The following is a 17,468-nucleotide window of genomic DNA, read 5'->3' as shown; positions in this document are numbered from 1 at the left end:
AATTTGTAACTTTGCGGACTTCGGTTACAAATTCAACTTTGCAAAGTCTCACATTGCAGAGTACACAGTGTTGTTCTTGGGCTATGAGCTCAACAATGAAGGTCGAGGATTGGCTCCTCACTTCTTGGAGAAATGCATATAACTGCGCGCTCCTACAACTCTGAAGAAATTACAGTCCTTGCTGGGATTTTTGAATTTCGGGCGTACATACATTGCTGAATATGCCCAGCGTATCAAGCCTTTGTATGCTTTGATACAACCTACTTTTACCAAATCGTGCTGGCTGCCAGAACACTCAGCTATTTTGCAATCATTGCAGGCTGATCTACTAAAATCTAAATTCTTACTGACTCGTGATAACCACACCAACCTGGTGATAAGAATCATCCCTGGGGCGGTGGGTTTCACTTACCTTACTTTTGATGAAGGAGACACAGTACCTATTGCTTACAAGTCACACTTGTACACTTCAGGTGAAATGCGGTTTTCCTCTGTGAAAAAAGTATTGACAGCAGTGCAGATGGCGATTCTTAAGGAACGTGCGCTGTCACAGGGAAAACGCATATTGGTTGTTACCCCGTATCCTGCTTTGGAGGCAGCTACGAAAGCCAGTGTACCAAATTCTAAAGCTTTGCACCCTTGGTGGATACAATGGGCAGCATCATTGACATCTCCGGATGTCACGTTTATTTTTGATGCCTCCTTACAGTCGCAGGAGTTTTTGCAATATGAATTCGTTCATCCTGCACCTTTGGCTATGCGGCCTTTGAAGGATTTCCATTGTATCATTTACACTGATGGTTCAGCGCAAGTTGCGCATGGGTCTAAGCATGCATACGTTTCCGCTTGCGCTATTGTGGTAGGTGCCATGGTGAATGATGAGTTCAAGTCCAGAGTCGTGCACACGCAGACTCTAGGGACTGCACCGCACAAATTGGCAGAGCTTCGTGCTCTGATGCTTGTATTGGAGTACGCTGATCCTAGTGTGACGACTCTTATTGTGAGTGATTCTTACTACTGTGTCCAGTCTTACAATGAGAACCTCTTCTTTTGGATTCAGAATGATTTTCGTGATTCCAAGGGTAGCACAATAAAACATAAAATTATCTGGGTCCGAGTGGTTGAGCTCAAAGAGCAATTGCCACTCGTGTTTGTAATTCACACTTTAGGTCATCAGCACGTAGGAGTCCACGCTGTTGGCAATTCGTTGGCAGATGAGGCCGCAAAATCAGCAGTATCGTCATATTTGGTTGCAGCAGTTACACGGTCCAAAAGTAAGATTGATGATGATATCTTGGCAGCTGTTGCTGTGACTGAGAAGGGAAGTATATATCCTAAGGGGTTCCCTTCGAAGTATTCATACCACTTAAGTCCTGATAAAGTTCCTTATGTGAAAATACCTGTAGTTGGTGAGAGGTTGATTCCCAACGCAGATCGCAGGCACACATTGCTCACAGCGGCCCATGAAGGATTTGCGTCTGCGCATGCGGGCGTATTGGCTACTGTGGCTCAGTTACAACAGGGTTTCTGGTGGCAGAGACTGTACAAACAGACGCGTGATTATGTCCTTCAATGTGACATTTGCCAGCAGATTAAGCCTTCAACTGCTGCGCGTCCGCCCCAGACACAGTTGTACATATCTAATAAACCACTAGGTTGTGTTTACTTAGATCACTGCGGTCCTTTTTCTACTGATACTGCGTATCAGTACGTCTTAGTAGCAGTTGATTCATGCACTCGCTTTGTAAATGTAGTGCTTATATGTAGTGCTTATATGGGCTTTGTGTGGGTGTGGCCTCACTGCAGCGCTGATTCACAAACTGTCATAAGAGACTTGTGTGTCTTTGTAGGGATTTTTGCCTGTGGTACCTTCCATTCGGATCAGGGTCCGGCTTTCGCCTCCAAGGCGTATATGGATGCCATGACTTCGTTGGGGGTCCAAGTCAAGTTTCCGTCTCCATACAGACCTGAGGGTAATAGTGTTGTGGAACGAATGAACCGAGATTTAAAGCAGTCTTTGACAGCTCCAGTTATAGGCACTGGCAGCAACTGGCTGGCCCACCTCAATAGTGTGCAGCGTGCCCTAAATAATCTCCCTAGAAGGTCTCTGGGTGGGCGGACCCCATACGAGATGCTCTTTGGTATCAAGATGTTTGTACCGGACCTTGACGGTCTAGACTCGGCGGCTGTTGCTGCCTCCTTTGACGTAGATGAACATTGCAATGTTTTACAGAATCTACAAGAGACGAGAGACAGTATTGCAAAGGAATATTTGCCCTCCACCTCGGATGATGAGTTGCAGATCCCGTTAGTTGGTTGGCTACCCCAAGTTGGAGAACTGGTTCGGGAGAAGATAAAAAACAGGAAAGAATTTGGTCCCTCTTATCGAGCTCCAGTTCCAGTGCTTGGTGTGAAGGGCACAAGAACAGTCATTTTACCACCACTTCCAGGTCGTAAGGAAAACAGGTATATCTCAATTGACAATGTCAAGATACACAGAGTGGCCGATTCTTCTTAGTATGACACCGGCGGTCTCATGTCCTTCGATTTTGAGAAATTCTGTTTTGGGCCCTGCCTCAAATCCTGTGCCTGATGTTGCCCTCGAGATGCCTGCAATTTCCAGTCCTTTATTGAGTACACTGCCTGGTACTCAACTTGATGAAACTGACTACACTTACCCAACTGATGCCTGATTTACAAACTCGCTTGGCCACAGAATCCAGATTTTCATTTGACACTGTTTCACACACATCAAGAAAGCCTTCAAGAATTACTGTTTATGCAAGACTGTTTAAAAAACATTTCTTGATTCCCCCTTGGACCTATATTTGTCTGCAGCTTTTTTCGATTTACCTTTTTATGTCAATTGGTTTTGCGTTTTATTAGTCCTTTCTAGACCAGTTAGCTGTTGGAGGCTACGAGTTGTGGAAGGAAACAGTTGACCTTAAATCTGTTTGGGGTTCTAAAAGTTGGCAGGTGCAAGGCACTGAGGCTTTGCACCGTGCATGTCTCATCCCGAATCATATGTTGTTTTTTAATTCTACAATTTCACAGACAACATGCTTTGAATTGGCTACCTCTAAAAAATTAAATGCTTCTTCTTTCCCTGATTTAGAAGAATATTCAGGTTGGGGTAATACTACAAAATTTTCGATCTGAGAGTTGCAAACTCCGTTGCTGAATTCTTCTTTTAACATATCCAGTTTGGATCCCAATGGCTGGTTGCTCTGGCACAGAAGTGCTGATACGTGCCAGAATTGTTTTCTGGGTTTGGCTCATGGCTTTACACCGGTCAGGGTGGATCCCCGTTTTGAAAGTGACCATTCTGTGACTACCTATTCTGTAGGCAAATTATGTCAGAATTGGCTCAAACATTCTACCTTGGCGTCAGTTAAAGTGCATTTATCTAAACTGACTGACTATGTCGATCTGAATGACGTAATAAAAGGTCCGGCTAAAAGATCTAAAAGATGGATGTATGCTGTTTATAACGAATTCTGGAAAACATCCCAGATTGAGGCGGCTACCCGCCTTAGAGCTATAGGTCAAGCTAATTTAGAAAAAGTGCTAGCAGTTGTAGATAATAGCATTAACACTCTTTCTTCCCGCATTTACACATTGGATAATATTGTGTCATCTGTTGTTGATATTGTGTGACATGAAGTGTCTGTATTGTACCATGGTCAAAATCAATTGCGTTCTATTATGCAGTTTGCTTGGACCCTGCAGACGCTTAAGGCAGGAAAAGTGCCATGGCATTCCATGAATACCTCTTCCCTGTTTGCCCCCTTTATTTGACTGACAAGCAGCGTTTGGTTTCAATGAAGGATGCTTCTTTTTCCATGTTGCACATTGAACGATTAGAGTCCTTACCGTTTTCTGTAGCAGAGGCCACTACTGCAACGTGGCTTATCCACGGATTGATAACTCTCCCGTTTCCTCCAATCGAGTTCAAAGCCTGTATGAAGTACTTTGCCATTGGTAGATACGAGCATCTTAGTAGTTCGTATCTCCATGTAGCCTGGTCGCTTCCTTTTACATATAGATGCCTTAAGGAGGGCAAGGAAGTTTTTGAATGGTGAAGAATGCACTGAAACACCAGATCACTCATTAATATGTAGACATATCCAATTACACGGCTCCTGTAATCAGAACGAGCCAAATTTAGCCTGTATTTTGGAAGGTACCCTCATGCCTGCTATCGTTCCGACATTCACATTACTGGCAAACGAGAGTTATTTACTATTAAACAATGAGGATTGCTGTGAGTTAATCAAAGGAATTGCTTATGTCGTTAGCGTCAGTGAGCGTGTTGTTTGTTGTAAGAATGTAATGTATCCAACCCCGCATGGGAAACTGGATGTTTCCATCTGGCCCAAGATTCCGACCTTGAAAGCAGAGTTCAATAAGATGAGTCGCATAAGAGCTCTATTGTCCCAAAAAGAAGTTGCCCTCACATCTGCTCGTGAAACATTTGTCCTTCATGTGGCTAACACCCGCACAGAGGTGCATGCTTTATTAAATACTGACTTGCCCTTGGAGACTGTAGCTGACCTATATCCTGATGATTCGTTCTATCCACTCCCGGAATCGCCCACCTTGCTGGACACGATGCTGTATTATCAGCTGCGCGCCACCTGCCGGAAATTGCACCCGTCCTTTCCGCAGCACCCGCCCACTTTCCCGCTCTGGATTTGTTATACACTTCTGCTTCTCTGCGTAAGCTCGTTACCAGATTGTATGCCTCTGCCCTGCTGTCCTCCCCTGCCTCCACGAAGCGGGTGCGCGAGGCGTGGAGCGCTGACCTGGGTCTGGACATTTCGTACGCCGATTGGCTCTACTGTTGTAATCAAACTATTAAACTCTCCCCGAATTACCGGCTCCGCTCAATTCATTTTAAGTTCTTACACAGGTTCTATCGCACTCCGCGACATCTTCACCGGTTAGGGCTAATACTTGATGATTCCTGCGTTTGGTGCTCTGCCCCTTCCGTGGATTTTGCTCACTTGGAATGGCTCTGCCCCTGGGTGCAGGTGTTTTGGCTGGGGGTCTGTTCCGCGATCTCAGAGATTGTGGGCGCGGTCATCTCCCCAGACCCCCTTCTTTGTCTCCTCGGGTTTGTCAAGCCCTGTCCAGACGTGTCGCGCCGGCTGATTTCGATGCTCCTGGTGCTGGCTAGACGCCGGGTGGCCATGTGTTGGGGCCGTCGGTCTGCCCCCTTGGTGTCGGCCTGGCTGGAGGATGCGTCCCGCTGCCAAACATTGCTGTCGGAGTTTTGGGATCTTCTGCCGGCCAGATCGCGCCCGGTCGATATCTGGGGCCCCTTAGTCGCTTACCTCCAATCCCGCTCTTCCCTGGGTGAGCCTGCGTCCCCTGTCCTTCCTGTTGCCTTTGCGCCCGCGGTTGCCGCCCCCTTGGTGGATGTGTAGGTGTTAATGGTCATAGTCTCACGCCTAGGTCCGCTTTTATCCCGTCCCATGAGGGGTCGAGTGGGCTCCAGTCATTGCCCTGCTTCACCCCCCTGGTCATGCCGCAGTCTCTCCCGCGCTCCCCGCCGGCCTTGGGTCCGCGGCGGCCGACGGCGCCGACTGTTGGTGTTCCCCTGCTTGGCATTTCCCCGGACCCCCCTACCTCACTGAGCCTACCAGGTTTTTCTTCTCCATATGCACCTTTGGATGAGACTATTAACTGTGTCGCCTCATTGGCAAAGGTTTATTGTTCTATGCCACTGGCACTGCATTGCTACAGACTGACCTTTATGCACTGGTGTTGATCTGTATTTTGCCGCTCTGCACTGAACCCAGAAATGATGCTTTCCTATTTGATTTTCTTGTTGTTCTGCACCTGCATCAATAAAAAGTTTATAAACGAAAAAAATACTGACTTGCCCTTGCATTTCGGTGAACTAATTCACACAATCTTTAATGCATCCTCCCCAACTGGGCTGGCGCACTTTTTTAAAGTGGTTAGCCGCGGCCTTGTGACTTCATTGCAAAGTATATTTGGGGTCTTTCCTGCTTTCTTTCATTCAAACTTTTCCAGCTTATTTGGTGGATTTCCCATTATACTGGCACTGGCTGCAGGCGTTCTTTTGCTGTTTTGTTTCATTCAAAATGGATGCACGTCCTATGTTTCGAGACGAGCTGTCACGACTGGCACCGTTTCCTAACAGAATGCTTGAGTACTATGGAGCGCTGCCACTTGCCACCTTAAGTGCAGCTTATGAATTATCGTTTCGATTTTCCTATTTTACATGTGTCCAGCCTGTCTTTCATTGCCTGAGTTGCGATTTCGACTGGGCCCTGGATTTGTGTCTTTGCAATACGGTGTCTCCAGATGCGGATTATAACCAGCTCATGAGCCCCTTAGTTGCTCATGAATTGCTTTGTTCTTACGGAGGGATTATGGGCTTTGCAGCGATGCATGGAATAATGGGTCGTAGGAATGTATTCGTAGCCGCGCAAGATTTCTTGGCACACAGCCTCATTGAGAACCCACTAAGTTGCCCTCTGATGGTGCTAGAGGCTCCGGTAATTGAAGAGCATTTATGTTCTTTCCCGCTATTGAATTGGATGGCTGAACTATTTTCGGATGAGAACAGTGACTTCCTATTGGAAGCTGTTGCTGCATATTTTGCATATGTTAGGATGAAGTATGTCATCACCATTTATTGGACATTGAACATTTTTTATTATTTATTTTTTTTCTAGCATTTGAAAACTTTCTCTGCCCCAGTCCAATTCACTTTGCTACAGCCAATGACTACATTTTCTTGATTATGAGATTTTTTTGGGGGGTGAAATTTAAAAAAATCTTTTTTTCACTTGCGCAAATTTGAGCTGACTGTCGTTCTTTAACTCTGCATTCCAAAAATGTTCCCCTTATCTTATCTTATCTTATCCGTGCCCGGAGCAAGGGAGGGTGTCATATTGATATGCTTTGCCTTCACACTGTGTTAAGTTAGCATGAGCTTATTAGAAGTTTAAACGCCATTTTACCTTTCTGCTGCTTCTGCACACGGCACATATTGTTATTAGAGCTTTGAGCCTAGTAGAATATTTTGCTTCACAGGAGAATAATATGTTTTGCTATTGTATCAGCTTTGCTTGGTAAGCTATGTCTGTACAGTGAGTGCCGAGGCCTTCAAGGTTATATCAACACAGTGGTTGTTGTGAGGTCTGATCTTCGCACGTTCTAGACATAACATATATGCAGCTGCGGCCAACTCTGGCTTTAGGCGCATTGCACTGCACAGAGCATGCCAACACATTTGTATTTTATGGACTAGTAACTATGCTGATAACTTTGTTTCTTATAATATGTTTGCTTGTATTAGCTAAGATACTGCGCTTGAGAACACTGCATTAGAAATAAACATTTCAAACTTGCACGTGTCTTCATTTACTCCTCGTTCTGGATTGATATGTTGGTATAACGAAAGAGTGTTCATGTGTTCCACGTTACCTGAGGTGTTCTAAGTCCATGTTCTGGGTTGTCTAAACATTGGGAGTTTGTAAGAACCAATGAGACACTGATTGCTAGTCTGATAGGGATTTTTGTGTACTAAGGTGAGTTTTGACACAACCTAATTCACTGAGGTTCCAAGTCTCTATGCACAGTTCTGTGTGAGAGGAGGATTCCTGCGACAAAGGTTAGAATCAACTTCCCATTGGAACAGGAGTGAGGCGGTGATATCCTCAAGCCTTCTCAGGAGAACAAGAGTGGCGGTAAGGTGCAATGTCCTGCTTCAACTTTTCATGTTCCGTTTGGACTTGCATGAAAACAAATGGTGAAGAAAATCTGATATGGAAACGATGTTGGGAGAAGGTCTGCACTCTTGACTTCAACCAGGAGCAGGAAGTGAGTGGCGATTTGCATTGGCTGGCAACAGAGCTTTGCTTCCGTTATCAGATGGCTTTCAGATTCATCTGGGCACAGTCGCACAGGCCTTGGAGTCGTACACCAACCTAAAACACCAGTGACATACCTTGTAGGGATCTGATTTGCGGCAGTCACTAAAAGGTTTAACCCTTGTGGTCTTAGGGGCTGACATGTTGCTTTGCACACTGGAAGAATTGGAGATAAAATCTCTTGATGGAATAAACAAACAAGAAGTTTCCATATGCAGTCTGGGGATATTCATAAAGTGAGGGTAACAAGTAGCCATCAGAAAAACTGGTGCTTGCAATAGGATGCAATCACTGTATCTTACCGCCTGGGAAGCCATCATTTCATTGATGCTCTGCTCATACTGCTCAGCCAGGATGGCCAGCTTCCTCGTCTGTTCGTCCTTCAGAGACTTCAGGATGGCTTTGTGCTCACTCTTGGGAGAAACCTCCAGCTGGTGATTTTTCAGTGCCTTGTACTGCTTTGTCTGGACCTTACAAGTGTCCTGGAACTGCTTCTTTATTTGCAATTCCATTGCCTGTCAAATGAAAGAGACATTGGTTAGCAGGTTGCCTTGGCTGACTAACAAGCTATGCAGAGTAGGTAGCCATGATAGGGGGGGCGCAAGGAGGCAATGCCACAAAGTGGTCTTTATATGACTTAATGTTTGATCATAAAATGTTTGCAAGCATATATCAACGATTAAGTCACTTATAAAGAACCACATATTTTTGGAACAGGTGTATTTTCTAAACTGAATTGTTGGTAAATCCTAAAGAGTACATTAAGGACTTTGAAAAATACTTGAAGTGGCATGTATAAGTTGATGATGCGAGTAGACGATGGCAATGGCAAGGTAAGACATCATAACATCCTAAATATTTCTTATCAGTACGTACTAAACATTAAATAATTTTGCCGGAGCTCTACATACTTCTTTGTTCTCAGTATAATGAATAAATGCCTATTTTATATTATAGGTACACCACCTACAAATTCTTAAACTCCATACTGCTAAAAGGCACTTGAGTTCTTCCACTGCAAGACATGAGTACCACAGGGGTTGCTTTCAATCTTGCCATCTGGATTTGCTAGATTAATCATCATACTCTTGGGAAAACAGGTATGAATTTGTCCAGAAGCAACACCTAAATAACAATAATGTCTACTGAAACATAACAAGGGTTCTCTGTCAATATAGAAACTGTTGATCAAAAGTTGGCAAGGCTGTTCCTCAGGGATGAAAGGGAAGCGGGGTGCACTGGTCTAGGGAAAGGTGGTGGTTAAACCCTGTTAACCTCCCACTGGGTATCCATTGTGTTGGATATGTTTGCCAGCCCGTGCTCGGCGGATGAAGGGGTAGGAATCATGCCTACTACACGGAGAGCAGCAGCCTACTAACCAGAGGCTTCTCTTTCGATGTACAACCCGCCGAGTATTGATGGTGTAATTAAGTATTGACCTTTAGGCAAGGAACAGCATAATCGAGGTAAAACTCTTCCCAATTAACAAAATAAGCAACACTAGTTGACATAAGTATTCCTACTTTTTGTAGACCATACCATATAGGTCCTGACGAATCGCAAGTCATTGTTACACAGCGAGAAACATGTCGACCGTTTTCTAATCCCCTAGCCTAGCCTAGAATAAGGAAACATCATTTTCCAGTTAAGTCTAGTCTAGCCTCACCTTTTAATTGTAACGAGGGACCACCCGAATAAAATAGTCTTAGGTACCCTGCGCTACATTTTAACTCACACCCAGGTCTGCAAACCCCTTGGCCCCACACCCACACTTCACCCATAGGCAGTTGGATTCAAAAGATCTCCGCTAAAGAGCCCCTCTTTGAGGTGAGCCCGTTGGGAATTGCACCGCCTACCCGACGAGGAGCAACGCCTATGATGAAGCATGACACCTGCAAGGGTGTGTGAGGCAAACATATCCAACACAATGGATACCCAGTGGGAGGTTAACAGGGTTTAACCACCACCTTTCCCTAGACCAGTGCACCCCGCTTCCCTTTCATCCCTGAGGAACAGCCTTGCCAACTTTTGATCAACATATTTATTGAGGGCATGCGCTTAGGCTGGACCTTCCGCTCTTAATTGAGTGGTAATTACGCCCTCCCTGATCCCCTGGATCAACTGCTCCTCCCCTTTTTGTACTTAATATAGAAACTGTCCCAGATGGATAATCTTGCATTGCCCCTTAATACTCAAAATACAATACTAGCTAAACGTCCTACTGATAAGTCAAAACAAGTATACTTGTTGTGATAGAGCGGAGAAGGAGCAAGGGAGGAAATGTATGAGAAGTATGAGCTGTTTATCAAAGCATAAAGAAGGAAGTTTGCATCACATGAATTGATGGCTTTGACATCTGATATGGTATGGAGTAAATTACTCTTCTTCAGACCATAGACTGGGAATTTGGTAGACCAGGACAGCATGCAGCGATATATATATATATTTTAAATCATTAGCCATGTGCTGGCATACTAGCAGCTACCCAAAGGTGGTTCTCTCTATATGAGTTGTCTCCCACATTACAAAACACCACAAGATACGGAGTTTCCATTATATCTTGGTGCAAGTAACATCTCTGAGTTGGTGTCTATGAAGTCTATCATGCCTTTTTTTTCCAAGATACTGCCTTGATGCTGTTAACACGAGGAAAGACCATATATGGAAAATGTTACTTACCCTGTAAGCATCTGTTCTTGGCATGTACAGCTGTAGATTCACATGCTTTGCATACTGCTGCCATCTAGTGTTGGGTCCAGATGTTTGCAAGTTGTTTTTCTTCGAAGAAGTCTTTCCAGTCACGAGGTAAGGCGTCTCCTCCTTTCGGTGATAGTGCGCATTGGCATCAACTCCATTGTTAGATTGTTTACCCGCAGAGGGCGAGAATGGAGTTAGTAAGTGTAGAATAAAGATGTACATGCGTATGTATATGAGTAAGGAACTGCAACAGGTAAAGGTACCCAGGTGGGCACATGTGAATCTACAGCTCTACATGCCAAGAACAGATGCTTACTGGGTAAGTAATATTTTCCGTTTGAGGCATGTGAGCTGTAGATCACATGCTTTGTATAGACTATACAGCAGTATTCTCCCACAGCAGTAACTAACCTGTAGCTGTTGCAGTTGTCTCAAAGAGTGTTCTAAGTACTGCCTGGCCTACATTAGCTTGCTGCCTCGCTCACACATCTAGACAATAGTGTTTGGTAAATGTGTGTGGTGTAGACCATGTTGCAGCTTTACAGATGTCTGCTATGGGACTGTTTCCTAAGCAAGCCATAGTAGCCCCTATTTTGCGCTTTAGGGGATATTGGTAAAGTTCTTTTTGCTTTCGCATAAGATATCTGAAAACATTTGACAATCCATCTAGCAATACCTAATTTACATATAGGATTTCCTTTGTGTGGTGGAGAAAAAGCAACAAAGATTTGTTTTGTTTTGCAAAATGGTTTTGTTCTTTCTATATAATATAGCAAAGCTCTTCCAACATCTAAGGTGTGTAGAGCTCGTTCTGCCGCTGAATCTGGTTAAGGAAAAAACACAGGTAACTCAACTGATTGATTGATGTGAAAGGCAGATACTAAATTTAGGGTTAGTACGAAGAAACACATTGTCTTTGTAGAGCTGGAAAAAAAAGGTTCTTCTATGGTTAGTGCCTGTAGCTCACCCACTCTCCCAGTGAGGTAATTGCAATGAGGAAAGCGACTTTCCATTAAAGAAATTGCAGTTCACATTTATGCATTGGTTCAAAAGGTAGACCCATTAATCGTGTAAGGACTATGTTAAGATTCCATACTGGGGCAGGTGGAGGTCTTGGTGGTATTAACCTTTTTAATACTTGCATAAATGCTTTGATAAATCGTTTCCATTTAGCTGCATAATAAACTCTTGTAGTAGGCCTTCTGGCCTCTTTTATGAAGTTCCAACAGTCTGGTGGAAGATTCAGATAACCAAACTCTAGGACTTCAGGAGCCAGATTGCGAATTTGAGTTCTTTGGGATCGGGATGTCTTAACCTTAAAAACATGGCTGTTTGGTCTATAACTGGGTGCAAAGTATGAAGTATTAGGAGGACGGTAGCTAGCGCCAGGACACCCTAATGCAGCTTTTGATGTGGAACAACTGATAGCTCCAACAGGGTTGTGAACCAAGGTTGACGGGCCCATGTGGGCGCTACTAGGATTAGTGTGAGGGATGTTTGCCTGAGCTTCCGAACCACTAGTGGAATGAGTGGGCGAGACGGAAAAGAGCAGGCAAATATACCTGACCAGTTCATCCATAGTACATTGCCTTTGGAGAATGGGTGTGGATACCTTGAGGCGAAGCTTGGGCATTTTGCATTTTCGTATGTGGCGAAAAGATCAATTTGGGGAAAACACCAATGTTAAAAGTGTGGGAGGAGAACTTGAGGGTGAAGATCCCACTCGTAAATTTGTTGCTGCTGTCTACTGAGAAGGTCGGCAATTTGATTGTTTACTCCTGGAAGGTGTTCTGCTAGGAGATAAATTCTGTGGTGTATGGCCTATCTCCAAAAGGCTTGTGCTAGTAGTGACAGTTGGAGAGAGTGTGTCCTCTGCTGATTTTGTATATAGTACATGGCTGTCATGTTGTCGGTGAGGAGTAGGACAGCTTTGCCTACAAGGTGCATTTGAAAGGCTTTGAGCGCTAGAAACACTTCTAGCAGCTCTAGGTGATTTAGGTGGAGATGTATTTGCTTTTGACTCCACAAGCATTGAATTGTGTGGAACAGGGTTGATGAAGGACTGCCCTTTGAACAGTTTTTGTGGATTCCACCACTGCAGAGAGCGATGGGTGCAGCCGTTAACCAACACTAGATCAGTTAATTGACCCTGCGACTGGTTCCGCTGACTAGCTAAACAATCATGATGCAAGACGATACATCATTCCCAGCACTTAAGCAGGTAATGAGTGGTTGGGCTGAAACTGAGCGATTAGAGCATGAATATTGCTAATTCTGGCTGCATTGGGACAAGCTAGAGCTTTTTGAGTATCTAAAGTGGCTCCCAGATAGGTTTGTGTGTTGATAAGTTAGAGATGAGACTTTAACACATTTACTTTAAACCCCAGTCGATGCAGTAACTGGAGTGTTATTTGAGTGTGCTGGAGACACTTTGGTTAAGTGCTGGCTTTGATGAGCCAGTCATCCAAGTACGGGAATACATGAATGTGCTGTCTTCGTAGGTGAGCAGCAACTACTGCTAGGAATTTGGTGAACACTCTGGGAGCAGTGGTGACTCCAAATGGAAGCACTTTGAACTGGTATTGCTGCCCCGCTTTCACAAATAAGATATTTGCGATGAGCGGGATGTATTGGAATTTTGAAATATGTGTCCTTTAAGTCTAGAGAAGACAAAGTTGCCTTGCTGTAGAAGTGAGAGCACTTTTTGAAGTGTCACCATGTGAAAATGTCCTGATGGTATGTAATGATTTAGTTCTCCGAAGGCTAGTATGAGTCTGGGAGAGCCGTCTTTTTTGGGCACTAGAAAATATAGGGAGTACACGCCCGACCCTTATTGCAGCGGTATGGGCTCTGTGGCTCCCTTTAGGAGGAGAGACTTTTTTGAGGAGGTGTAGATGCTGTGGTGACATTTTGTGTGAACGTGGAGGAATGTTTGGAAGATCGTTGGTAAGCTCCAGGCAGTAACCAGATTGGATAATTCCTAGCACCCATTTTCCTGTAGTTATTGATTGCCAGATAGGGAGCAATTGAGAAAGACCTCCCCCGACAGGTGTTGAATGATTGGCAGGAAGCAGAGGCAAGTCACTGTTTGTTAGGTGAGGGGGGGTACGTGTTGTGGAACCTTAACCCCTACTCTTCCCATTGCTGCCTCTGTACCCTCCTCTAAAGAAACCTCTTGAAGAGATTGACTCATTGTTGCCTTTGTATGGTGTAGAGGCAGTGTCTGACAAGCTACTTTTTGACAGCCCACGATAGAAGGAGCGACAAAAGGACCCCCATTGGACGGGGACTGTAGTGCTTCCATAGATTTTGCAACGTCAGTGTTCTTTTTCATTTTCTCTAAGGAGGTGTCAACAACAGGCCCAAAGAGATGTTGTTTGTCGAACGGTGTGTTCAGAATGGAAGCTTGGACTTAGGGTTTAAACCCGGAAATTATTAACCAGGCGTGTCTTCTTAATAAAACACTGGTATTAGTGGCCCTAGCTGCAGTGTCAGCATCATCTAAAGCACACCTAATTGACGAATTAGAGATGAGCTTCCCTTCTTGTATTAAGTCTCGATCTTTGGATTTATATACATCTGGTAGAAATTGGAGCAATTGCTCTATTTTGTCCCAGTGCACTCTGTTGTACCTGGCTAGAAGGGCCTGGGTGTTAGCAATACACCAGTGATTTGCTGCATGAGCGGCTACTCTTTTCCCAGGAGGTTCTTTGTCTGGAGGGGGGTCGTCCCTCTGACGTTTGTGAGTTTGCCTGTTTACGGGCATTAGAAACCACTTAAGAATCTAATGGTAATTGGCCTTTAATGAAATCTGGATCTGATGGTGCAGGTTTATACTTCTTGTCTATTCTAGGGGTGAGAACCAGGTCTTTAAATATGTCGTCCGCATGTCTCAACATACCTTTGAGCATGGGAAGTGTGTAGCTTGATCTTTGTGAAGTACTAAGTGTCTCAAAGAGAAAATCCTCCTCTAGGGATTCCTTATGTAATTGAACCCAATGATATTCAGTAGCACTATTTACTAGCTCTATATAGCCTACATTATCGTCAGGTGGAGAGGGCTTTGTAGGATGAAGGTCAGGATCATTATCTGTGGATGAATCAGTATTATAATCAGTCCAGGGGTTTGCAGGCATAGTATCATCTCCCCCATCACCATCATCCTGTTCATTAGGTGTTTGTGGTGAATTAGTAGGTGTTATCAGTAAAGTTGTGTTTTGTGGGGAAGGAGGTGATAGAGTAGGACGAGAAGGATAAGTACCAACATGTTTCTTTTTAAGAGGAATTTGATAAGTGTCCTCCGGCTCTGGTTTGCGTTTAAGTGGCAATTTGGTGGAAATATGTCTAGTTTTAGGGTTAATAAACTGTTCTTTTTGTTTCATGTCCGGTTTGGAAGGCGGGACGTCGAAACGGGGCTCCTGTTGGGGTAAAGGAGCATTTGTTTGTCTAGGTGCCAAGATTTTCAGTGCTGACATTTTTGGACCCGAAGAAGCTTTTGATTTTGTTGAAGGAGCCGGCTCAGAGACTGGTTTTGGTTTAGAGGCCGAAGGTTTTGGCTCGGTGCCCGAGTGTGAACAACTCCATCTCAAGCCGGAAAGCATTTGTGTGTGTTTCGGTGCCGAGCCGGAGGGCGGACCGTTGGAAACATTTACTCGGTGCCGACCTTGGACCGAAGGAGGAGGTGGCACCATAGCCTTTTTCTTGGGCTGACTTGGACTTTGGGGGAAGGGAGGTTCGGTACTCACGGTACGCTGACCTTGCGGAATCTCTTCGTCCATATCAGAGCCAGATTCTGAAATGGAAACTATCTCCTCCTGTTCTTCTTCCTCGGCGCCTAGTGCGTCGCAGGTCTCTTGTTTGGAATCTTCTCCGAAGAGATCTGGAATGGAGCCGATGTTTTGACTTTGCATTTTGTAACGTCGACCCTGACAGTCACAGTGCGTTTTCTTCAATCGAAAAGATCTACGCGCGTCGCAGTCCTGTTCGTTCTGCTCTGGGGATAAACACAAGTTGCACACTTCGTGTGCGTCAGTGCGTGGAAACTTTGTGTGGTACCTGGTACAAAATGTTAATGGAGTCCGATCCATGGACTGCGAGGTGGACGACGCGGCTAGGCCAGACGGTCTTCCACAAATTTTTCTGATTGAAAAGAGTTGTATAAACCGATACGCGAAGAATATATATATATATATATATATATATATATATATATATATATATATATATATATATATACACACACACACACACACACACACACACACACACACACACACACACACACACGTATATAAGCAGGGGAGCTGAACTGACAGTAGGTTCTATGCAGGGACGGGGCCTTTGATGAATATGTGACTACAAGGCATCCCCTCTCATGCCCCCGTGGGAGCAGGTGCCCCTTTTAAAATTGGGTAATTACCTCATAATGCTGCAGCAAGTATGTGCCTTTCTCAAATTCTTCTCATGCAAATTGCATGCATAAGTTATTCACGTCTTCGGAGGAAGTTATTTTATCGCTACCCACCCTGACGAAAGCCCGGACTTCACACAGTGCGTTAGGAAAGGGCTGAACATGTTGGTATTTTAGGTTTATAGAACCAATACATTCTTTAGCCCTACCTACTATTTGTAATCTTCCCTCCCAATCCACAAATAAAGGATACTTTTGGAGGAATGTTATCTTTAAAGTTATGCCCCCATACACCCAGTCTTCATAAGTGCTCCCTGGAATATGGTCGAGCCCACCTGACCTTTAGGAGTTGGGATGAACCATATGATGAAGCACATCACTACTAGAGTGAGTGAGGGTTGTATAAAGAAAAGGGTCTTTTTCCCTTCCCACCCACAATAGTGGGTGTGTTGCTACCCGGCGTACTTACCCCCGCCCCCATTTCTTCACCGTTTCCAAAGGAGTCATCCTGGTTCCAGAGGGGATACTTTTGTGCTTTTGGGTATATGTCAGGGAGGACGTATCCCTTCAATCCTCTTCACTGAGGACCTCTCCACTCTCCTATGGTTCCCACTCGGATCCCTAACCTTGTGTACAAGTATATATATATATATATATATATATATATATATATATATATATATATATATATATATATATATATAGATATATATAGATAGATATATAGATATATATATATATATATATATATATATATATATATTTATATTTGGCAGAAAGACGTCTCCAGCAGTCACGCAGGTTTAGATAGACGAGACAAACCCAGGTATTGGTGCTAATTATTTTATTTTGCTCTCCACCACACCACCATTACGCGTTTCAGCCAAACAAGGCCTTGATCACATTACAACGTTTAGGGGCGTATGTGCTCCTTTTAAAGTGCTAGTGCCAACAAAAAAAGTACTTGTTTAATAGACATGGAAAACATCCTGTCTAAAACCATTACTGCTTTAATGCAAGAATGCACATAAGTAACTATGCAAAGTGCTCATGCTGTCTATATAAGGTACCTGGGTATATACATCCGGGTGGAACTGACTGTCTATAATTATAAATACATAAATACAAATACACATAAATATAGAAGCAAATACAAGATATAAAACAATCGAATAGATTGATAAGTATTTTTAAAATTGATATTGCTCCACCACATTATCCTTGTAACCCTGGTCCTATATATGTACATGAAATGTGTACAGTTGTTAAAAAGAAAGAAAACTGTGCCATCGGTCGGGTCTGAGTTCAATAATAGTACCCTTACCAAAGCCATGCGTCTAAGTTAGGCAGGACACAGGCAAGCCCTCAAATGTGTACGCATAATAGTTGCTAACATTTGATGGGAAATCACACCCAAGTGGGTAAGGCAAGTAATCATATACAATGTGCAA

General features: G+C 44.0%; 1 protein-coding gene across 5 annotated transcripts in view; it reads right to left on the bottom strand.

The window, feature by feature from the left end:
• The window catches only part of TAOK3 (TAO kinase 3), a 1,265,547-nt gene that overhangs the window by 27,624 nt on the left and 1,220,455 nt on the right, over positions 1 to 17,468 (bottom strand). For all 5 annotated transcript variants that reach the window (XM_078667094.1, XM_078667097.1, XM_078667098.1 and 2 more), the window contains one exon: positions 8,213 to 8,425. In XM_078667094.1, the coding sequence (XP_078523220.1) occupies positions 8,213 to 8,425 (213 nt within the window). The remainder of the gene's footprint in view (positions 1 to 8,212; positions 8,426 to 17,468) is intronic.

The sequence above is a fragment of the Lissotriton helveticus genome, chromosome 11 (genome assembly GCF_964261635.1).
Source record: "Lissotriton helveticus chromosome 11, aLisHel1.1, whole genome shotgun sequence".
Lineage (NCBI taxonomy): Eukaryota > Metazoa > Chordata > Amphibia > Caudata > Salamandridae > Lissotriton > Lissotriton helveticus.
The sequence above is the reverse complement of the archived record's forward strand: the minus strand, read 5'-3'. Positions and strand labels throughout refer to the sequence as shown.